General features: G+C 43.5%; 2 protein-coding genes across 10 annotated transcripts in view; one reads left to right on the top strand and one right to left on the bottom strand.

Annotated features, from left to right (window-relative positions):
* The first annotated feature begins 244 nt into the window (after window positions 1-244).
* On the top strand, window positions 245-12,263 carry MKRN2OS (MKRN2 opposite strand). Of its 3 annotated transcripts, XM_045579202.1 has the most exons (5): window positions 245-356; window positions 4,622-4,789; window positions 9,376-9,425; window positions 10,663-10,825; window positions 11,848-12,262. In XM_045579202.1, exons 4-5 carry the CDS (start codon window positions 10,752-10,754, stop codon window positions 12,086-12,088), a joined length of 315 nt encoding a protein of 104 aa, XP_045435158.1. In that variant the 5' UTR covers window positions 245-356; window positions 4,622-4,789; window positions 9,376-9,425; window positions 10,663-10,751; the 3' UTR covers window positions 12,089-12,262. The 3 variants fall into 3 exon arrangements, with proteins under 3 accessions (XP_045435158.1, XP_036287066.1, XP_036287067.1); XM_036431173.2 differs by lacking the exon at window positions 245-356 and having other exon boundaries at window positions 4,120-4,789; window positions 11,848-12,261; XM_036431174.2 differs by lacking the exons at window positions 245-356; window positions 9,376-9,425 and having other exon boundaries at window positions 4,732-4,789; window positions 11,848-12,263.
* Window positions 12,264-18,152: 5,889 nt separating this feature from the next.
* The window catches only part of TSEN2 (tRNA splicing endonuclease subunit 2), a 37,421-nt gene continuing 31,915 nt past the window's right edge, over window positions 18,153-23,658 (bottom strand). For 6 of the 7 annotated variants that reach the window (XM_045579199.1, XM_036431164.2, XM_045579198.1 and 3 more), the window contains 4 exons: window positions 22,234-22,270; window positions 21,398-21,509; window positions 20,240-20,329; window positions 18,153-19,275 (listed from right to left, as the gene is read on the bottom strand). In XM_045579199.1, coding sequence (XP_045435155.1) covers window positions 19,216-19,275; window positions 20,240-20,329; window positions 21,398-21,509; window positions 22,234-22,270 — 299 coding nt within the window. In that variant the 3' untranslated portion in view covers window positions 18,153-19,215. The remainder of the gene's footprint in view (window positions 19,276-20,239; window positions 20,330-21,397; window positions 21,510-22,233; window positions 22,271-23,658) is intronic. The other variant, XR_004986821.2, reaches the window with a different exon arrangement.

The raw sequence follows: 23,658 nt of genomic DNA, 5'->3' as shown, positions 1-23,658 counted from the left end.
TGTAGCGCCGGCCGGAAACCTCGCCGCCGTCACAATTGGTTCCGCCCCGGTGTGGAGGCAGAGCGGATCCTCAGGGCCTGCATTCCTCGTCCCGCCATTTCCAAAACTAGCGGGCTCCCTAGTTTTGATGGTCTTGATACAGAGTGCGGTTAGCCCCTACGGGTCTGCCCCTTCTCCAAGAGCTTTCCTTAGCGACTGCTCGCGTCCCTAGAGCTACCTCACCTCTCGGGCGGCTAAGCTCCCGCCTCTCCTCTGCGCATCTTAATCCCAAACACCTGCCCTGTATGTAGATGTATTCTCCTGGACCCCTTACTCAGGCCCTGCCTCAACGGTTACCGTCAGACCTCGTCTCCCAAGTAAGGAATCCCGCTTAGACCTCTTCCAATTGCTCTTTTACAAAATCTCTACTCCCCAAATTTTAGTCATTTTCTTTTCAAGCATTTCTCTATTTGTCTTCCATTTCCTATGGTGGAAACCCAGAAATATAGTTTTAAAAAATTATATATATATATATATATAGATAGATAGATAGATATATAGATATATAGATATATAGATATATAGATATATATATAGATATATATATAGATATATATATATAGATATATAGATATATAGATATATAGATATATTGATATATATAGATATATATAGATATATTTTTTTACTTTTTACAGAGAGGAAGGGAGAGGGATAGAGAGTTAGAACATCCACCTAGGGATGTGCCTGCAACCAAGGTACATGCCCTTGACTAGAATCGAACCTGGGACCCTTTGAGTCTGCAGCCTGACGCTCTATCCACTGAGCCAAACAGGTTAGGGCCCAGAAAGGTAATTCTTGACACGTTACTCTGGTTCTCTGTATCCTGCAAAAGCTGCACCTACATTTGAGAGCAGACCCTGCCCTCCAATGAATCCTCTTGTCTCCATTTCTACTTTTATGGTTCTAGTCTGAGCAACCCTCACTCCTCAGCTGGGCCCACGCAAGGGCCTCTTAACTGCTCTTCTGGCTTCTGCTCCTGCCCCCTGCTAGTCAGTTGTTATACAAAACCTATTTTGTTAAAAGTAAATCAGATCATGTCATTAAACTCTTTTAATTTCAATGATTTCCTATTGCCTTTAAAAAAAATTCTTAAAAAATTTTTAAAACATTGAAATATAACAGACAAAACACATATGCTCCCATGAATTTTACATATGTATACACTGGTGAAACCACCACCCAGATAAAAGAACATTATCAATACCCCAGAGGGCTCCCTTACGCCCCTTTCCAATCAATAGCTCCCAACGATAAGTGTAAATCTCACCTCTATCATCATAAATTAGATTGTTCTTGACCTTGATATAAATGAAATAATTCAGTATGTACTTTTTTTTTCCTTTTTATCTGTGTACCTATCTCAGTATGTACTCTTTGTCTTCTTTTGACCAATATTATACCTGTGAGACCTATATGTGATGTAAAAACATGTAGCTGTCAGTGTTGATGTAAACATACTATGAGAACTATAACTGTATGTAGTTCTTTTACTTTGCTTTTGTAAAAGTATTGCCTTCCAATGAATGAGCACAGTATATACTTCCAATTAGAACTTTTGAAATTTCAGAAATTTAGGAACTACATTGGGAAATTTGTCATTTTCAGTGTACAGGTCTCTGACAGCTTTTATTAGATGTATTCCTAGGTATCTAAATGGTTTTTGGGATGCTGTTTTAAATGATATTTTTTTAAAATGTCCTAATTGTTGTTGCTTGTTCCATGCTATATTTATGTATTAATTCTAATGGTTTGTTTGTTGATTGTTTTGGATTTTCTACACACACAATCATGCCATCAGCAAATAATGAGTTTTACTTAATTTTCAATATTTATATATTTTCTTTTTTTAATTTTTATTTATTGATCTTGGAGAGAGAGAGAGGAAGACAGAGAGAGGAGTGAGTTGTTGTTCCATTTATTTATGTACCCATTGGCTGATTCTTGTGTGCCCTGGATCAGGACTGAACCCACAACCTTGGTGTATCAGGACAATGCTTGAACCAACTGAGCTATCCTTTATTTCTTTTTCTTGGCTTACTGCTGAGAACTCTCAGTGTAACCTTAAATAAAAGTGGTAACAGTGGACAACCTTGTCATGTTCCTGAATTCAGGGAAATTATTTAGTATCTCACCGTTAATTAAAATGTTAGCTCTAGGGTTTTTGAAGCTATCCATTATCAAATTAGAGTTTTTAAAAAATATATATTTTATTGATTTTTACAAAGAGGAAGGGAGAGTTATTGTAGAAACATCAATGAGAGAGAAACATTGATCAGCTGCCTCCTGCATGCCCCCTACTGGAAACCAAGGTACATGCTTTTGACTAGAATTAAACCTGGGACCCTTCAGTCCACAGGCCAACACTCTATCCACTGAGCCAAACCGGTTAGGGCTTCTTAGAATTTTTATCATGAACATATATTAAAAAAAAAAAAAAATCCTTCCCCATATATCAAAAAAGCCATATTGTTTTATTTTTTATTCTGTTATATTATTCTTTCTATAAATCATTAGGTCCTATTTGTTAATATTGTGTTTAGGATTTCTTTATCCTTGTTCATGAGAGATAGTGGTCTGTAGTGTTCCTTGAATGTCCATGTCAAGTTTTAATATCTGAGATATGCATGAGTTTGAAAGTCTTTCTTCTTTTCAATTCTCTGAAAATGTCTGTATAATGTAGGTATTACTTTTTTCTTAAATGTTCAGAATATTTATCATGGGAGCCATTTCATCCTGCAGTTTACTTTAGCTTTGTTCATTTTTTGTATTGAATGTATGATTTTTACTTCAGACTTCTGCTCTAATCTTTATTATCTATATTGTTAAGTTCAAATTGTTCTTGTTTTCTAGCTTCTTCTTTTTTAAGTATTTAAAGCTATAATTTTCCCTCTACGCCCCTTTTAGTTGTATTTCACAAGTTTTAATGTCATTATGATTAGACTTGAAATATTTTCTAATTTCTATTGTTATTTATTCTTTGACCATAAATTATTTAGCAGTATGCTGCTTAATTTCTAAACTACTGGGTATTTTCTAGTTAGCCTTTTCTTATTGATTTCTTTTTATTTCTAGTGCAAACCCCCTGTGGAATTGTCTATTATCCTTTTAGTTTGGTTAACACTTGGTATATATTTTTTGAAGTATGTTTTTAGGTTCAAATAAATTTAAGATTGTTCTTCTGTTTTTCCAACACATTATGACCAATAAATTTCCCTCTTTGTGCGAGTTGCCGTGTGATTCAGGACAATGTTATGTCAGTGAAAGAATCTATTCACCTCCTGTTGTACACTATGTAAAGACGTATACAAAAGATTTTTCTGAGAATGCTAGTTGTTCATTGCATCAGGCTACTGTTTGCAGTGAAAGAATGTGTTGACTACAGATAGAATGGTGCATTTAATACACTATATAAAAGATGCTTCTAAGAGTGTTAGTTCAAAAAAAGAAAATATCTCAAAATTAATAGAATTATATCAACTTTCTTTCACGGAGCCACACTGGCCAAGCTAGTTGGTTGGTTTTAAAATGCAGTCTGAGAGCCTCTCACACCCTCTCCTAGTCAGTAAGTACTACCTAGGGTAACCACTATCTTTTTCTTTTCTTTTTTTAAAATATATTTTTATTGATTTTTTTTATAGAGAGGAAGAGAGAGAGAGAGATAAAGAGATAGTTAGAAACATCAATCAGCTGCCTCCTGCACACCCCCTAATGGATTATTCGGCAAGTAATCCAGTGGTTTCGGCAAGTAACCACTATCTTTATTTTTACTGTGCTGTTAATTAAAAAAAAACAAAAAAAAAACCCCACATATATTTTATTGATTTTTTTTTTTTACAGAGAGGAAGAGAGAGGGTTAGAGAGAAACATCTATGAGAGAGAATCATCGATCATCTGCCTCTTGCACATGTGCCCGCAACCAAAGTACATGCCCTTGATCAGAATCAAACCTGGGACCTTTCAGTCTGCAGGCCGACGCTCTATCTACTGAGCCAAACTGGTTTCGGCTGTGCTGTTAATTTTTTATGAGCAAGATTACCTTAACAACATAAAGCATCAAAAGACAGTCACCTCAAAGTAAGGTTACTTATTCAAAACCAAAACGATATAAACTTTTCCTAGACACACACAAAAAAGTGGAGATGCCTAATTCCAAGAGGCGCGTAGACTTATGACTAATTAAAGGACAGTGCCCCGGTGGAAACATGAACCCAGCCCTGCAGGGCCAGGGAACGCTGGAGGAGGCGGAGAAAGTTTTCCCAGAAACCTGCGGCTTTAAAGCATGAGTAGGAGCTGGCTGCCAGCAGAAGCAAAATGTGTGAAGGCTAGAAAAATGGCCTTGTAAGCAAGCACAAACGAAAGGGAAAATGAAAGACACTAGTGTTAGGGGCGGCCTGACTACCGTCCTGGTTAATCCTACCCGGCTTGGCCTCGGAGGCCGTCAATCAGAATGACGTCACAGCCGATCAGGTTGCTCGGGCTGCGGGAATTTGCTACCTGTGCAATCAGGAAAAGGAAGTCTGGGGAAAGCCATGCAGCTCGAAGAGGCCGGAAAGCCTTTAATTAAATTCAACCACTGCAGGAAATGCATCTACAGCTTCAGCGTGCCGCGCTGCTGCCCCCTCTGCCGGCAGGACGTGGGCTCCAGGAAGCTGGAGGAAGCACCTGTCAGCATCTCCAATCCGTTTACTAATGGGCATCAAGAAAAGTGTGCATTCCTCCTCAGGCCAACCGAAGGGACGTTTCTTAGGTACAGTGTTTTGTTTTGTTTTTAATGTGTTGCATTGAATTGTGCAAACTTTCCTCCTGTATTGTAGTCACTAAAACCTTTTACAGTGAGAGTGAAATGTGATGGATAATTCTTTCCAGTTTTTTGGCATTTAATTCTAATATGTGGGCCTATTTATTTTATTCGGTCTAGTAATAATTAATGTCGTTTTCTAATACTTTTTAAAATCGAATTTATTTAAACAATATAACAAAATTTAATCAACAATATAGTTGCCGTTGTTTTCTACTACTTGTGCCCAACGCTCAGGAAGCATTTTAATTCCTCTGTTGTAAAATTCTTGTGATTTTGATGCAAAAAATTCGGTCAATGCATTTTTGAGGCATTCTTCATTATTAAATTTTTTTCCAAGAAGAAAGTTTTGCAAAGAACGAAACAAATGGTAATCGGAAGGGGCAATATCAGGAGAATATGCAGATTGAGGGAGAACTTCCCATTCCAACTGGCGCAGTTTTTCAGCAGTGATTCTTGCAGTATGCGGTCGTGCGTTATCATGGTGAAGAATTACGCCCTTCCGATTAATCAGCACGGGTTCTTTTTCTCTTAAAGCTTGGGCTAACCTTTCCAATTGGGCACTATACACTGCACTTGTAATGGTTTGGTTAGATGGTAAAAGTTCATAATAAAGAATTCCTTTAAAATTCCACCAAACACACAACATCATTTTTTTCGCATGCAAGTCAGGTTTTGGCGTGGGCTGTGGAGCCTCATTTTTGTTTAACCATTGAGGCCGCCTTTTCAAATTAACATACAGCACCCATTTTTCATCTCCGGTAACAATTTGCTCTGAAAACGGCAAACGGTTTTGATGAGAGAGGAGCGAACTGCAAATTGTGACTCTTTGATTACGGTTGTTGTCGGTCAACTCATGAGGAACCCATTTTCCAAATTTTTGGACTTTGCCAAGTGCACGCAATTGATTGGAAATTGTTTTTTGTGAACAATTTAAAGTTGTCGCAAGCTCTTGTTGGGTAATTTGAGGATTTTGCACCAAAAGAGCTTGAAGAGCTTCTTGATCAAAATTAGACACACGGCCTTGACCACTCTTGTCTAACGAAAAATTTCCCTTGCGAAATTTCTCAAACCAACGCTGGCATTTTCTGGCGCTAACTGCATCTTGACCAAGAGCACCACAGATGTTTTTTGCAGCCTCACTTGCTTTTCTTCCTAATTGGAACTCGTAAAGCATGCAGTGCCGAATATGCTCTTCATCCGCCATCTTCTTAGCCCTAGTTTTGCAACAAAAACCAATCCAAACACAAACTTTTTCAAGCAAAACTTGTTAATTGCACTTCACACGTTCTGTAGATACCACGTGTTTGAAGGTTATGTCAATACAAGTCAACGCCAAGCAAGATTTTAAACGGATGTTTAAAAATGACATTAATTTATTATTAGACCCGATAGATGGGGTGCTTACTTTCCTGGAGCGATAAGTGCAAGAATATATGAAGGTCAAACCTACTTATACAATTTTAAGAGAGAAAATTCCATAATCTGGAGACTTACTCAGCCATAGATTTTGAGCTAAGAGGCTAATTGGAAAAAATGACCCAGCAGCCGGTCTTACCAAAATACCTCTATTGTGAGTTAGTTTGTAATCTCTCTGATGAACAGGTTCAGTGTACAGAGCCTGAAGACGCTTTTGCATGGAGGTGAATTAAACTGGAGACTGGAGCTGGTTTATTTTTATTGCAGGCACCACCTGACTTTAAGGTTTCAGAAATCAAAAGGAAGGATTGTGCCTCCTGAGAGTCCTTGTGGAGTTCACAAAGGGACAAGCCAGGCTGCAAGAGAGCAGGGGAGCGACTGGAGGGCGGCACATCCGTTAGGAAGCGTGTCCATGCACCATCCCGACCTAACGCTCCCAACTCGCTCATGCCCTCGGGAGTGCTGGGGAAAAGACTTCAGAGTTGACTATTCACTTCCCCGCTCACTAAATTCTTTCATCGATTTCCTTACTGTCCCTCTGAGGCTGACATGAATCGAAGTGTGTAAAAGGTGTTGTACCAAACTGTTTTATAAGCAAGCCCCTCATTCATTCATGCTAACTTGAAGTCATTAACTGTTTAGATTCCTAATGTTTTTTAATAAAGTGGTTAAATTTTGGAATTCATTTGCCAAAACACGGTTCATTCAACAAATCCTTACTGAGCAGTTCTGGGTGGGGAACTCTGCCCTCAAATGACACACGACTGGCTTCCTGATTGGCCCCTACTAAGATTTACTTATTCTGTGATGTGGGGTCATATGACATCTGTGGCTTCCCCGGGCATTGGCAGAATTGAGGTGGAGATGTTGAAACAAGCCATAGGCTGAGCATTCTCCCAATCCTTTTACCCCTCAGGACAGGATTTGCAGAGTCTTATGTAGCCTCCTGCCTACTACCGTGTTTCCCCGAAAATAAGATATCCTCCGAAAATAAGACCTAGCGCATGGAAAGATAAAACATCCCCTGAAAATAAGACCTAGCGCAACTTTGGGAGAAAAAATTAATGTAAGACACTGTCTTATTTTGGGGGAAACAGTGTAGACCCTCTAAAGCTAAATTCCAAACTGTTTCCTTCCTTTACACCCAATTTCCAAACTCTCAGGACTGACTCCCACCATTTACCTTGAGACAGTTTCACTGACTTCATAAAAGAGAGCCCGGCAGTGACCCAAAGGAATCCCTGAGGCTCTGATCTAGCGAGGCTAGGGTCCCTCAGAGGCCCCGGGCAAAGGTGGCGTCGAGCACAGGAACTCAGCATTCCACTCGCCAAGCCAAGCGGAGCTGCTTCTGCAGGAAGGAGGGGCCCTTCGTTTGTACAAAGGTGCCCTATAGGAGGGGGTGGCCCTGGCCCTGCCCCATTATGTGCATCTGCAACATTCTATGTATTATTTCCCTTCACAGCACTTACTATTAGAAACTTGCTAAACTAAAGCTAGAATGTCTTCTTTGGAAGTGAGGGCAGAGACCTGGTTTTATTTTCTGTATGTCACTAGCCCCTCACTTCAAAATATGAGAAATACCTGACTGTACAGGCTCATAGTTGACACCCGATAAACGTGTGTTGCAAGACAGAAATAACTGAAGGAAAGAAGAGCAAGGGAGGACATGCCTGGGACTTAGGCAGGAAACCAAGGGCAGTGATGTGCTCAGGGAATGAGCTTGGGGTAGAAAATTTGGTGGGTGCCGTCCTGTCCTCAGCCACCCAAGACTATCCCTGCTTTTCTCATCTTCATTTTCATTTCTTTAAAAAAAAATATTTGTATTGATTTCAGAGAGAAAGGGAGAGGGAGAGAGAGAAACATCAGTAATGAGAGAGAATCATGGATTGGCTGCCTCCTGCACATCCTACACTGGGGATCAAGCCTGCAACCTGGGCATGTGCCCTGACCAGGAATTGAACCGTGACCTCCTGGTTCATAGGTCAACGCTCAACCACTGAGCCATGCCTCGTCTTCAACCTCTGGCACCCCCAGGGTCTCAAAAGAACTCAAAGTGGCTCCAACAAGATGACCCTGAGGAGACTGCTCTAAAGAAATGGGGCAGCCATGTGGGTCCTTGGTCATTTTAAAACCTGCAACTGCTTACTTTAATGAGGAACCAAAAATATCCAGACCTGTGGTCCGATAAAGAAGCTTTATCATTTAAAAATAACCTCTATGTGGCAGGCACTCAACGGATATTTTATTCTTACAGCCAGCTCACTAGGAGGCTTATGATATTCCCAGTTTATAGTTGAGGAAACGAATTAGAGAGAGTAAATGATTTGCCCAATGTCCTAAGGTTAGTTAGTGATGGCCTGGGACTGTATACGAAGGTTAAATTATACGGATTATCCATCTAATGTCCAGTCTCAGGTAAATAATAATTCCAGGAGACAAGGGCTGTCCAGGAGAAGCGGGTGTGGTCACAGGCTAAAAGACCAAAATGCGCGGAGGCAGACCGCACTGGGAGGCCTTCAGGAGCCTCTCACCCATGTTTGGCTGAGGAACAGGCTGTCCCCTCACAGAAAAGGAGGAAAGAATAAGGTGCTCCTTCAACAAACCACCTCTGGGTGGGCTCCTCTGCCACGTGTTATGCTGACTTTTTGCTCTAGCACAGCGGTCCGCAAACTCCTTAGTCAACAGAGCCACATATCAACAGTACAACGATTGAAATTTCTTTTGAGAGCCACATTTTTTAAACTTAAACTTCTTCTAATGCCACTTCTTCAAAATGGACTCGCCTAGGCTGTGGCATTTTGTGGAAGAGCCACACTCAAGGGGCCAAAGAGAAGCATGTGGCTCGAGAGCCGCAGTTTGCCGACCACGGCTCTAGCAGAACCGGCCTTCTAGCACACTCATCTTGAGTACTGGGGGAGGGGCAACAAAATAGATAGGGGAAGAGGGAATTTTTAGGTCTCAAATGTAGAATTGGCCTAACCAGCTTTGACACAGGCTCTGACACTGTTAGCAATCTGGCACCAGGCAAGAGAGGAGGCCCACCACTCCCCAACTCTAAGTACCAACGCTTTGTGCCAGACATATGCAAATGAGGAAAAAATATTTGTTTCTTTCAGGGAGTATGATGGAAGGTCTGATCTTCACGTTGGAATTACTAACACAAATGGTGAGTGCCTTTTCATATATATATTTTTTAGCTTGAAAAGCCCCCAAAATATCCAGAGGAGAGTAGTATTTCTAAAGAAAAGTGATGGTGCAACACTTAATTGGGAATTCCTCTGGTCCCTGGTTTCTCTTGCTGGACCATGAGGCGAGTGATGCTACTCTGCCCCCAAATGAGAGATACTTGACAGTATAGCAAAGTATTACCAACAATACTAAATATTTGAAAACAAAGGTCATTAATGTTTTCTCAGCCAAGAGTGACAGAAACCTTTTAGTTTTTTGTTGGTGTTTAAAAAAGGAAAAACAAACAAACAAACAAAAAAAAACCCAGAATCCTGGAGAGACTGAGTTGCCCAAGACCTCACTGGGTGTGGGAACCAGAATCTGGACTAAGGCCCTGTGCTCTCCAATCCTGTACTCACTCAGCCCACTGCTACTGGGTCTTCACACTCCAGGGTCTCCAGGAAAAAGGCAGAAACCTCTGGATAAGTCAGGGGATATAACGCCTGAGCAGTGGAGCAGCTGTTTTCTGTTAAAAAAAAAAAAAAAAAAAAAAAAAAAAGGCATCAGCATCAGCATGTTTAAATAAAATAAAACAGCTCTTTTGGCCAGATTTAGCTCTGAGGGCACAGAGTCTGCAACCCCTGGACCCAGAACATCCTTATCTGTAGGAAAGGGGCCTGGTGAGCCGCTTGCAGGAGTTGTAGGCCTGGGAAGGTGAGCAAGGCAGCCAGGAGAAACTGATACTGTGAACAGAAACCTAGGATTGGGTTTTTGAGCTCAGAGTTAGCCATGTGATCAGTAACACTTACCACCAGCCTGATCACTAGAAATTTATTGCTGATTGAAGGAAAACTAGGCCCATTTGTAAACGGAGAACTTCAACAAAAATATTTGGAGATGATTATCCTGGTGCCTATGTCTCCATTTCCTGGGGGTGACTCCGGAGGCTGAAGAGCAGGTGCAGCAAGAACTGGGTTCCCTGAAGGAACTGCTTTGCAGAGAGTAGGGGAGGCAGGGGCACCATAGCCTCTCCTTAGGTCCAGGCAAGACCTTCCCGAGATCTCCCAGGCAAGTGGCTGCCTCCTGAACTTGATGATCCTGGAGGAAGGAGGTCCCGGAGCCTCTCGGGACCTATTGCTAATGGGCAGGAATCAGAACGTGCAACCTGGGCTTCCAATATGTCAGGTTACTGTGGCGGCTGCTGTCATTTTCTGACGTCCTGGCTCTGGTTGCAGGAGTCGTCTATAATTACACCGTGCACGGCGTCCAGCGAGACGAAGCGGGCTGGGAGCAGTGTGTCAGTATCCCGTTGTTGCAGCCCGGCATGTTCGGACTGATGGACCAGTGGGACAAGTACCTGGAAGACTTCTCCACCTCGTGGGCCTGGCTGCCTCACAGGTATGGGGCTGCTGAGACCACCTGCTCCCTGGCCCACATTTGCCACACAAATGTCATCAATTCACTGAAGATGCTGAGCGGCATTTAGCAGTAGCACCTGTGTAACAGAATTTAAGCAGGTGTTTCTTCAGAGGTGAGCCAGCATATCCTATATAATAAAAGCCAAATATGCAAATCGACCGAGCAGGTGTGCATCCAGCCGCTATGATAAGCACTGACCACCAAGGGGCAGATGCTCAATGCAGGAGCTGCCGCAGGCCCCAGGCCAGCCATGCTGGGTGCCAAGAGGGCCCCCCTGACCACCCTGCTGGTCGCCCCACAGATCGGCCCTGATTGCCAGCCAGGCCTGCGGACCCTACCCATGCACGAATTTCCTGCACCTTGACTCTAGTGTTACATAATAGAATCAGAGCATTTTAAGAGTTGAAAGGGCCAGAACTTAGAACTCTCATTATTTGAATAGATATTTTTTACATACGTAACACTTCACAGTAATATGTACAGCAAAAGCTGTGATATTATGTTCCATAAAACAAACAATTTAAATGATATTCAAATAAAATTTCAAATGGCTAAAACAAACAATTTAAATGATATTCAAATTAAATTTCAAAATGGCTAAGAAATTTGTTGTTTGGTTTTAGCCATTTTGAAATTTAATTTCTCAATTCCTTGCTCCCTTAACATTTTATAGAATACTTGTCCACTTAAATTGTTTTCAGGCTGCCCTTGAAATGTAGGCTATCCTAAAATTTAAGAAATGAAATTCTACTTCTAGAATCTAAAATTTCAGCAAGATTAAGTTCCCCAGGTTGGGGTTTATGTGCACCTTCACTCATCACTCTGAACATTCAGTGAAGTCTCATCTGTACCTCGCGCTGCAATCTGCACTAGCCCAGGCCGGGGCCCGGCTCGCTGAGTGAGCCCGGTTTCAGGTATGGAAGGCCCTCAGCAGCTTCCCGGCCTGCTCCTGAGCAGCTTTCAGAGCTAAGCCTTCTCTTCTTCACGCCCTTGTTTTGAAGGTACGAAGAAGAACACCACAACTGCTACAGTTACACCCTCACGTTCATTAACTGCATTCTGGCCACAGAAGGCAAGGAGCAACTGGACAAGAACGAGTTCACGGAGAAGTTTGTGGTCCCCAGGACCAGGAAGGCGTCCAAGTACATCACGCTCTACCGGGCGATAGAGGCGCACGGCTTCCACGTGACCGACCGCCCGGACCAGGCGCCGAGTCCTCCTCCGGGGGGTGGTTTGTGCTGAGTGTGCCGTGGGAAAGCAGAAGGGACAGGATCTTTGGGGGTTACTACTTTTAACAGATCCTAGAGACTTCTAAAGACAGTAACCTGTGGTTAATTAAAAAAATAAAAAATAAAAGGTGCCCTGACCTGTTTGGCTCAGTGGATAGAGCATCGGCCTGCGGACAAGGGCACCAGGTTTGATTCAGGCCAGGGGCATGTACCTTGGTTGCGGGCACATCCCCAGTGGGGGGGTGTGCAGGAGGCAGCTGATCGATGTTTCTCTCTCTTAGATGTTTCTAACTCTCTATTCCTCTTCCTTCCTCTCTGTAAAAAATCAATAAAATATATTAAAAAAAAAAGGTGATAAGGCTTCCCTTTAAGCATACTTCAGTTTATCACAGTATAAGATTTTACAAAATTAAAATTGCCCTGGGTTTTCAAAATTCTTTTCATAGAATTTCAGTTTTCAAACTGAGAATCCATGTTAAAGCATAAAGTGGCAGCATATTTTATCCCCAGAACAATGAAAACTCTTCCTATAAATTAGAGCTGAATTAATCCATGTTTCCGTGTAAATCCAGACGGTGGAGTCATTTTTAAGAAGGTGAGCAAGACATCTACAATTTATGAAACGAGTGTTTTCACCTCACCCAGTGGCAAAACCAGGGTTTAAAGATGTTTGACTGCAAAGCCCATGCACTAACTCCTGGGCCACCTGGTGACCTGCAAGAGGCCCGCGGTTCCTGAGATGTGCAGCCACTGGGTGGGCAGTTTTTGCATTAGCGGAGATAAAGGAGAAAATAAGGGTTTTGCTTTCATCATTCAAATTCGGAGAGGAAGTAAGTTATATGTCATAAAGCAATTCAGATAAGGTCAATATTAGGACTGCCAATTTCATGCAACTGTCTCAGTGCTACATCCCTTGCTTTTCAAAGCTTCAGCAGTGCCCATCCTGTTTCAGAGGCTGCTCCCCCGCCTGGAGGTGACGCTGGCAGTAGTCGGCCTGTTATTTCTCCACTTGAGCAGGCTGTGAGGTCCCTGCTGGTAATGCCACAGCATCACCCTCCCGTCTCTACCCCTACTAAAGGAAATTACGCATCTCGTCACACCAATAGATGGCAATGTTGCTCTGTTCTTAGGATGATGAGCTGAGAATCTGAAGGTTTCTGTATCGTACCAGCTGAGTGCTGACTGACGGGCGGGGAGGTTCTGCATTGGTACCGGCTCTGCTTCTCCCCGCCACCTCCCCGGACGCACTTCTTCATCTCGGCCCTTAGCACTGACCACGCGCACGTGGTCTCCCATCAGTGCTGATGGAATGACCGCTGGGTTCCTTTTCACAGAGAGGTCAGAGTTTGTCTCAGTGTGACTGATTTGAAAGACTAAAATGACCCACACAAAGGTATTTTTCCAAAGCCGCTACAGCATGCATGGATTACTGTTATAACCAAGAAAACCCACATAAACATTACTTAACCCCCCCCCCCCCCAGGCCATATCTAGCTCTCTTAGTTCAGGAAGTGCTTGCTACCTCCCCTTCCCCCATCTTCGGAGCCGTCTTCACCTCACCTCAAACTATCTTCCTATCCCCTCCTTCTCCATGCTTACCTACCCGGGCATAAACCAGAGAAATGGGTGTGGTAATGCTTACACTTTTGGCCTTATCTGAAAGGGAAAAAGGTATACCTACCATGTACGATCCTTTCCCGTCATCTCATTTAGTCTGCAAAACAAACTCGGAAGGAATCACTCAGCCTCACTTCACAGCTGAGGAAGCCGAGCCTCAGGAATAGGCAGTTTCCAAGGTTGCCGTGGAGTCTGGACCAAGTGTTCCTGATGCCACTGTTTCCACTCTACCAGAACGTCCATTTAAGTCAGGAAGATCTACCTTTGCAATATTGTTTCAGAACATGTACACATTCAAAAAACATAAATGCTTAAAGCTTTTGAAAAAATAAAAGACTGCCCCAGGCAGGTGTGACTACTAACAGCATTCATCCCTCTTAACCGTCTTGGTTTGGATGGTAAGGCCACTCAGCGAACCTGCCTGAAACTCGTCCCATTAAACTACTGCCAGGTTTAATCCGTACCAAGTGTTATGTTTGAACGGTTACTTTACAGAAGTGAGATTCTTCAGAGAGCACTCAGGGCAGTAAAGGCACAGATGTCACTATTTCCCCTCCCGGTGGAGGGTAACTGCCTTAATAGAGGACAATTCCCCTCCCACCCCCACCCCCCTCCCATGAATCATCCCAGCTGCAAAAGACCAACAGTACATTAACTGGCCACTGTGTTAATAAGCACCTTATAAGGACCAACCCACACAATCCTCCAGTGATCCTCTGGGGTTGACAGCCTTTTTTTTTTTTTTTTTTAATTGAGGTGAGATTCATATTACACCGATTTTAAAGCAAAAAAAAATCAGGCATTTAGTACGTTGTGCAACCTCCTCTACTGAGTTCCAAGTCATCTCATCACCTGAAAGGTGATTCTGTACCAGAAGCTCCTCAGCCCTCTCCCCCTACTGCCCCTGGTCACCACCAAGGAGTTCTCTCATTGGATTGACCTGTTTGGGGTATATAGTTGGAATCAAACAATATATAACATTTTGTGTCTGGCTTCTTTCACTTGGCATGTTTTCGGGATTCGTTGTAGCCTGTCAATACTTTTTTGGGGGTGGCTAAACAAGAACTTCCTCTGATAGATGAGGAAAACCGAGGTTAAGAGTGTAGGGCCAGTAAGAGGATGAGTTGGGATGCAAACCTGCATCTGACTTCAGAGCAAGGAGTTCATCTTAGCCATAGCCATCCTGTCCTCCACCCAATGCCCATCAGAGAGACTAAGGAATTGCTGAAATTTAATACCAAGACCAGAGCCTTAATAAATAGTTCAAAAATTCTGAAAACTGCCGAGACCGGTTTGGCTCAGTGGATAGAGCGTCGGTCTGCGGACTGAAGGGTCCCAGGTTCGATTCCGGTCAAAGGCATGTGCCTTGGTTGCGGGCACATCCCCGGTGGGGGGTGTGCAGGAGGCAGCTGATTGATGACTCTCTCTCATTGATGTTTCTAACTCTCTATCTCTCTCCCTTCCTCTCTGTAAAAAATCAATAAAATATATTTTTAAAAAAAATTCTGAAAAGTGTGAGCTATGTGGACTCGAACTTGAAGAGGTGGTGCCTGTAGGCAGGGTAGGTCTGTGGTTACAGAACCACATCCAGTGCCCCAATACCCCGGGGCTGGTTCAGCACTGCCAACGGCAACTGTCCGACTCTGGCCACAGAAGGCAGACTCTGAAGAACTCGCTCCCAGGACAAACAGCCTTGGCCATAGGAGGGCCTCTTCAGAGTCCCCTCACCTCCCCACTCTGTGCACAAACACTGCTTGCATTTGCTTTCTGATGAGCCCAACGTCCACCAACACCTCTGTTCTCAACCCAGATTTAGCTTTGAACATGGGCACTGTGTCTTCTCGGTCTCCTGCCCGTCTGGTGGGTTTGAGCCAATCCTTCTGAGAAGGGAGGGCAAACTTGTGTCAGGTATTTTTTGAGTTCTCCTTTATCCTCAGAGCCACAACGAAGTCAATATATTAATTGGCCCCATTTTAGAGGCATGAAAATCGAAACTCATAAAGGGCAAGTAAGTTGCCCCAAGGTCACATAACCACTGAGGCAGAGCTGAGGTCGAGATGGGTCCTTTTTACGGGGCTCATTTCACTGCCAAGCTTTCAATAGAATCATCCCCAGGGCAACGAATTAAAAGCCAGGGAGCACATACTGCTCCCACCTTGGACCCACAGGTGGTCCTCAGACTCTGTGAACGCCCTGAAGATGGATACAGATTACATGCAGGAGCAGGTCCCTGGTGAGAGGGATCTCAGGCTGCACCCCAACCTTTGAGGTAGGGGAACCACCACCCAGCGATGCCAGCACACACCCAGCCCTGTGTGGAGGGCATTCTTCCTTAACCGCCAACCGCACAAGCCCTATTTCTGACTTCACAGGATTTTGCAGGCTGGCGTCCCTTCAGTGGTGGGGATGGTGTGAAGGCATTGCATGCAGGCGCTCTCAGGCCACGTCCTCCACTTGCACTTCTGACAGTGGCCACACCTCCGAGCCCCACACCTTCCTTTCGGAGGGTCCACCATCTGAACTCAAAAGGCGTCTGCCCTATCTCAATTCCCACTACCTGAATATTTACTGTGACAATTTGCAAAAAATGTTAGCCTGTATTAGTCACAAAAATGTAAACAACACACGAAATAGATGAGTTTGCAGCAGAATCATTCAAGTTGTGTCTGGGCTAGAAAGAGGACACAGCATGCATTGCTGCCTTAGGTGCCTGGTGCTTGCAATGTTTGGACAGATGGTCTATCATCCCATCACTTCCCCGGCCTTTCTATTAAGTAAAAGTCTCCTTTGGAAGTGGAAAAGTCTGTGAAGAAAGTAGGTGAGTTTTAGAGGCCGAGGAAGTAACGCTTCATTAGAAAAAATAGTTGGAAGTGATAGTGTATTTTAAAAAAGTGAATCATATAAAGTATAATTTTTACAATGATATAATCTTGACCAAGCAGGTGTCCACTTTTTCGTATGATTGTTTGCGGTAGGTTAACAAAATATAACTCGTGAAAAATGTTGGCTGCACCGTTTCACAGTGTTGACTGTGGGGTGCTATTTTCAGCGAAATTCTTGTGCACTTGGTCAGCCTGATGCCACCTGAATAGAAGACATGCTGGCACATGGAGTGGCTCTGATTACCTCAGGAGAATGGGAAAGTGATGGAGGAGAGGGTTTGGTGAAGAATTTCAGTTTTAAAGCAAGTCTCAGAAGTTTGAGAGGTTTAAGAACTTCGGTGCAACTTAATAAAATCGGTGCAACTTCTGCTCTCAGTGAGGCTGCGGCATCTCTCCGGGGAACTGCAGGTCTCCTGACGGTGGTTTTATTGCAGTCAATTTTTGATCTTGAGGAACTTGAGCTTATTTTTGAAAACAAATGCCATCTGGTACATTCATTTCAGAAGGTAAGAAGAAAGTGCTAGGACTTAATACTTCCAAAGAAAAGCTAATACTGCTTTTATTTTTATTTATTTGTTGTTAATCTTCACCTGAGGACATTTTTTAAAATTGATTTTTAGAGAGAGTGGTGGGGAGAGAGGAGGAGGAGAGAAATATTGATGTGAAAGAGACACATGGATAGGTTGCCTCCCACAAGCACCCCGACCTGGGGCTGGAGGGCCAGGAATAGAACCTGCAACCAGGAATCAAACCTGAGACCCTTCAGTCTGTGGGCTGATGCTCTCACCACTTTGCTAAACTGGCCAGGGATAGCTAATACTTTTACCTGGAAACTGTGAGGGTGATTTAAACTAAAACCTTTGCTGGTGTACCATTCCAGAAACCCCAGGGCCCTCAGGTAAACGCTGAGGAGTGCACGGCCTGCTACATCGTGTTCAAATCTACATATAAAGAAGGAAAATGCTCCGTTCAGGCTTGACTGCAGACGATGCTTTGGACATTCTACTGGAGCGTCTAGTTACAAATATCTGTGCTGTCTTTGGCTTTTCCACATTGTTACTGTCGCCATTATACCAAGGAGTCGCCACAACCTTCAATGCACATCAGCTGATGACAAAGCATCTGAGTGCTGACAGGAGGCCTGTACTCTGATGAAGGATTCCTGGAAGAGGTTTTACCATAAAGGCATCTGGTGCACTGATTAGACTTGGAAAGAAGTGTCACTACAAATGATAAATGAAATAGGGAAGAAATGCCTCCCGAAATTCTTTGCCAGCATTAAAGGTTTTGAGAAAGTGATGATTCAAAGCAAAGTCTTTCATTTTGCTCAGAAGCCTGGAGTAAGCAAAGTGAATGGTAAAAATGCTGAAGAACTATGAGGATCACGAATGAAGAGCAAAGAACTTACTAAGAAGCTCTTTCAAATGGATGGTCGTTATTGGTCTGAGGCAGGGGAGCTCCATTATTTGAGTGCCAAACCTTTAAAACACATCCGCAGGCAGACTCTTAGGCTGTCAGGATCTCTAAGGTCCTGCATGGAGGGATGCAAACAAGTGTTCATTCTGTGTGTGTTTTTTGTTTTTGTCTCAGCTTCCAAAGATGGATCTGACCCATCTACTCTGGAGCATTTAATGCCGAGGAGGGGCTGTCCGCCAGCTTCTCGAATCTGGACCGCGGACGAGCCTCAGACCATTGCTCCCTCACTCCTACGCTGGCTCCCTCTCGCTCAGCCTCCCCATCCCCATGCCCTCTGCCCACTTCCCCCCTCTAGCCTCCAAATGCCACTCCTCAGGCAACTCTGCCTTGGGATCCAACCAATTAAAAAAAGGCTCTGTTTACTGTGTTTACTAAATGTCAACTGCACTCGTTTTGTATCTTCCTTCACACATTATTTCACCACCTATTTTTATCTCAAAGAAGTTAACTGAAGCAAGGTGCACCTTTTTTCTAATACTGCAAAATATTGTGTATTCTACACAAACATGCCTACCAATTAGTAAACTGACAAATAATTAGGTAATTGATGTTTTAAATGCTTTCTCTGATACAAAAATCCTTGCTAACTATTAAATGGACTGTTATGTGCTTCAGTAATTGGTTGAAGCTCTTGGACAAGCGGAGACGTGTAACTTTTTCCATTTAGAGTGATGGAACATGGTGTCCTGCAGCCCCCAGATCTGCCTTCCGGCACTCTTTTGGGAATAGACTGGATGTGGTAACGAGATGCTGACACATGAAGTGCTGCTGTGGGACCTGTCGAGTGCCACCTCATGTAACTGTCACCAGGTAGAGGTTAGGTTAGAGTAAAACAGAGGCTCCCCATTGCAGACTCATCTGTCCACGCTCCTCACTGAGCAGATGAGGATGCAGAGCGGGGCCTGGAGGCGAGGAGCGGGGCAGCCACGGTTGGTGCCCGCCGAGGACAGAGCGGACGTCCGGGCACAGGGCTCTCTTCTTCTCCCGGTGCAATTTCTTTTTAAAACACGAATAGTTCTCTGGTGTGGGGAGCACCATGCCCTTTAAAAACCTTCCATTAATGGCCAATCACAATACAAGGACCCTTTACCTCGCCCTGAGCATGGCTTATTGTAGGAGACTCAATAAATATTTTTTGGTGAAATCAGAATTCTGAGGTCAAGTGTTAGAGTTCATCTTGGTCACTCCTCTCTCGTGAAGAAACCCAGCGGCTCAGAATCACTTCCTGTAACCAATAAAAACAAAAAAGGCCAATGACAGTTAAAAACAGGAATGAAAGAACATGCCAGGCATGTGACATCACAGCTACTTTTCACAAAAAGCTATCTACATTATGAAGATATCTGTTCCCATTTCTCGTAACCGGACATTCGGAGGAAAGTGAATGCAGCGATATAAACCTTACATGCAAGTAGCATCAACCGTAACTGTGAAAAGATTTGAAAGCTAAACTTGCCTCAGCTGTGGGATTCTACTAGCACCTTCCAGGATTAGAAATGCCAGTACAAAAGTTCATATTTAACATCGGAACCAAGTCTATGATGGCACCAGGCCCGCACTGAGAGGACAGACGTGGGTCTGTGTTGGCATTTTATGAAAAGTTAACCTAGTGGGGATGGCAGGACGAACTGAAGGGATAAGAGGCGGGGGTCCTCGAGCAGGTCTGCAGTGGGACCAACAGGAAGGATGCAAGGTTAGAGAAAAACCATGAAGTGCTGGATGTGGAGGAGGGTCAAAGACAGGGCGAGAGATGGCGATAGTAAACACTGGATGACGGAACAATGAACTTGGCAGCCCTGGCAGAGAAAATCCTGTCAGGAAGACCGGGGGAGACTCAGCTCAACACAGAACCCCAGAAGCCAGCCGAGAAGTTCAAGGAAGGAATGTCAACAGCGACACCCCTGGCCTCTGAGAATGAGACTGAGGAGAGGCCTGGCCTGGCCAGGGGTCCCAGGCCGTCGGGATGGCAGTTTCAGCTGGGCGGTGAGGACAGAAACCAGATCACATCGCAGGAATGGGAGCAGCAGGAATTAGGGGCGAGTGAAAGTAGGTTTAGCAGGGAAGGTCCTAAAAGACTTTCTTTCCAAGGCAAGACGGACTTGTTTGTTTTCTTGGGAGCACATGTTCAAGAGGATGCAATGCAATGGACAGAATCTTTGGGACGAACTGAGTGACCTAAAGTTACACACCTGAACTTTAATTCTCTTCATGCATTCTGGGGATTCCATTTCTTTGTCAGTCATGGTAGAGGGTTTAATCAGATAGCACAGCATGAGTTCCTGTTGAGAAATGAAGACAATATCCATATCCCACAAAATCACAATACAGATCTGAGTGGGCCAGCAGGACACGCAGTCTCGTTCCCAGCAGTGTCCTCCGGGAGCATCATAGCTGGGCTCAGCCTCTAGACTGAGGACCTGCCATCAGACATTGTTCACATGCCAGGAGAATGCAAATAAAGTAGATATATTCGTTATAAACACAAAATTTAATATATTAAACGTGTGCTCAAAAGTGGGCATAAAAACATTAAAAACAGTATGGACTCCCATATTTCTATGGGACAAAGTTCCTTTTCCTAGCCTACAGCCTAAGCACCCTCCCTGGCACTGAAGACAGTTGTCACCTGGCCCCTCCGGACTCGCCAGTCTCAGCTCTCACACCCCCAGCAGCAGGGGCACAGGTGGGAGGGGGTGTTTCAGTTAGCAAACTACTGAATCACAGAGAACAGAATTCCCACCCTGCACAGTCCTGGTCACTTCCTTCCTATCTTGAAGGCAGCAGGAAACAGAACACAGCCGGGCAGTCAGCCGGCTCTCAGTTCGAATCCCACTTCTGCATTTGAGCTGCATGATCATGAATTTCTCACTCAACGTCTCTGACACTTTGATTCCTCACTTTTAGGATGAGGATAAGAAATGGTGGTGAGAAACATGTAAAGTGTTTAGCAATCAATATTAATTCCCTCCCTGCCTTTTCAAGAGATCTGCGAACTTTCAAAAGAAACGTGTCAATGTTTGGACTCCTTTGTGAATGTGTGGGTGACTTTTGAGCGTGTGCTGGCTCACCAGAGGCACCCCGGAGAAGAAAGGCAATGCCCACCAACATCAATCACTACGGGGAACTTCAAAGTTCAGTTCCTGGAGCTTACACCCAGGTGGTGGTGGGAGGGACATAAGGGGGAGGAGAGCTCCTAGCCCCATCTTCCAGAACGTCACTGGGAGAAACACTTTGAAGTTTCTCCAAATGACTTTTCTATTTCTACTACATTTAAGAAGAAGAAAAAACTCCAACCATTTCAGTGACAGATAATGCAGGGCATTATGAAAGGTTAATAATGTTATTACCTTGGAGACATTCACTGACACTCTGCTCAAGGTAGCCAGTGACTTCCAACTGAAAGGTCTTCGAAGACAGCCCTCAAAATGGTCATCGACTAACTCAACAATGACAGAATAACTGGAAAAAACAAAAAGGGAGTTTTAAAAGTAAAACATATGAAATCAATCCATTTAAAAAGTATTATTTTTTCCTATCAAGAACAAAGCTACAAAAAAATGTACATCATCTGATCCTAAATTTCCCTAGACCACTGAGAAAATATTAATGAAAAAAACTCAGACTTCACATAGAATGTTAGACTGATTTCAACACATACAGGAAAGGAACAGAAATGTTTCTCCCAATACGAAATCTGAAAATACACTCAATGGTTTGGATACTAATACTCACAGATATTAAGATGAACTGTTTCTACATAGATTAACTCAATGTTTAATACTAAAAGACAGATTATCAGAACCATTTATTGTTTTATATGTAGTATAACACTGTTGGTGGAGAAGGCACAGACACATATTATTTATCCTTATCAGGCCAACTGGAACATGACTGATTCTGTGGTACTAGAAATTAAAGTGGCCAAAAATATCACGTCCTTTTAAGTCATTGACATTTAAAAATAACTCTAGCCTGGACGCGTGGCTCAGTGGTTGAGCATGAAATAGGAGGTCATGGTTCCATTCCTGGTGAGTCACATGCCCAGGTTGCGGGCTCGATCCCGTGTGAGGCATGCAGGAGGCACCCGACCAGTGATTCTCTCACATCATTGATGTTTCTCTCTTTTTCTTTTCCTCTCTTAAATCAGAAAGAAAACTATTAAAAAAAAAAAATCACTCCATACCTTGCATGGCAAAATGGAGGTCCTTTTCGATACAGCACTGCAAAGAAAAAGAAAGAAAATGTATAAGCATATGAAATAAAAATCTTATTTTATTACTTAAGTTTTTTTCCGGCTCCAGAGATACAAACACCCAATTATCTGTATGTGGGTAATCTGCAATATGCCCTGCAGTCTATTTTTAAAACCCAAACTGTTATTCCCCCTGGAACGAAATGCAATTAGTAAAGCAAATCTGTTGCCCAGGCCCTAACACCCTCCTCCCATCCCCACCCCATAAATGAATTCTGGAGTCAAGTAAAAGTGATTCTTATCTTGCTGCTTGTTTTATACTCTGGAGTGAGTGCTTGAAAGTGTATTAAAAATGTGAAATTTGTATAAAGTAGATAAACATTTTCATTTCTTAAAATTTTTATTGATTTCAGAGAAAGGAGGGAGAGAAACATCAATGACGAGATGCCTCCTGCATGCTGCTAGTGGAGACTGAGCCCAAACCTTGGGCATGTGCCCTGACCGGGAATTGAACCCTGGCCTCCTGGTTCATGGGTCGATGCTCAACTACTGAGCTACACAGACCAGGTGTGGATGCACATTTTGTTATTCATATCAAATCAATGTAATTCAAAGTGTCTGAGCTAATCTGGCCAGGTGCTGACTTAGGTGTTGGTGCTAGATATGAACAAGGCTTTTGCCTATTTTTAAGAAATTCAAAGTCAAGTAGGGAAAAGAAATCACAAAACCATACACAACACTCAGAGATCAGTCTGCCCTACCACAGTAGTGCCTCCTCCCATGCATGAAGGACATGTTCCAAGATGCCAGTGGATGTCTGAAACTGGACAGTACCAGCCCCTATATATGTTTTTTCTTATACATACATACCTGCATTAAAGTTTAATGTACAAATTAGGCACAAAGATTAACGACTGCAATTAATAATAAAATAGACCTTTTATAATGGCTTTGGGCCATAATTAAGGTAAAATAAGTGTTACTTGAACACAAGCACTGTGATACCCCAACGGCTGACCTGACAGCTACTAAGTGACTAATGGGTGGGTATCATCTACAGCATAGAGACGTGGAGACATGGAGACGCTGGACAAAGGGATGATTCATGTCTTGGGCGGGATGGAGGGGGACAGCAAGAGACTTCATCATGCTACTCAGAAGGATGCACAATTTAAAACTTATAAATTGTTTATTTCTAGAACTTTCCATTTAATATTTTCAGACTGACCCTGACCACATGTAACTGTAACTGAGAAAAGCGAAAGGTGGGACAATAGGGGACTACTGGTAACTCAGTCTGTGGAGGCCAGGAGCTGCTGCTGGAAGCATGGGGCCGGGGACTCTGCCACGAGGTCCTGGGGGCCCTTTGGAGGCAGGCGAACACCACCCCTCACAGGAGCAGAAAGACTGAGTCAG

Source organism: Pipistrellus kuhlii, unplaced genomic scaffold (genome assembly GCF_014108245.1).
Source record: "Pipistrellus kuhlii isolate mPipKuh1 unplaced genomic scaffold, mPipKuh1.p scaffold_m20_p_11, whole genome shotgun sequence".
Classification (NCBI taxonomy): Eukaryota; Metazoa; Chordata; class Mammalia; order Chiroptera; family Vespertilionidae; genus Pipistrellus; species Pipistrellus kuhlii.
Note: the sequence above shows the minus strand (reverse complement) of the source record. Positions and strands in the feature narration are given on the sequence as shown.

Excerpts from the sequence above, each read along its gene's own strand:
- MKRN2OS (XM_036431173.2), top strand. The coding sequence starts at position 4,572 with ATGCAGCTCGAAGAGGCCGGAAAGCCTTTAATTAAATTCAACCACTGC. Across the intron at positions 9,426-10,662 it reads TGGAATTACTAACACAAATG|GAGTCGTCTATAATTACACC; the intron begins GTGAGTGCCTTT and ends CTCTGGTTGCAG. Across the intron at positions 10,826-11,847 it reads TGGGCCTGGCTGCCTCACAG|GTACGAAGAAGAACACCACA; the intron begins GTATGGGGCTGC and ends CTTGTTTTGAAG.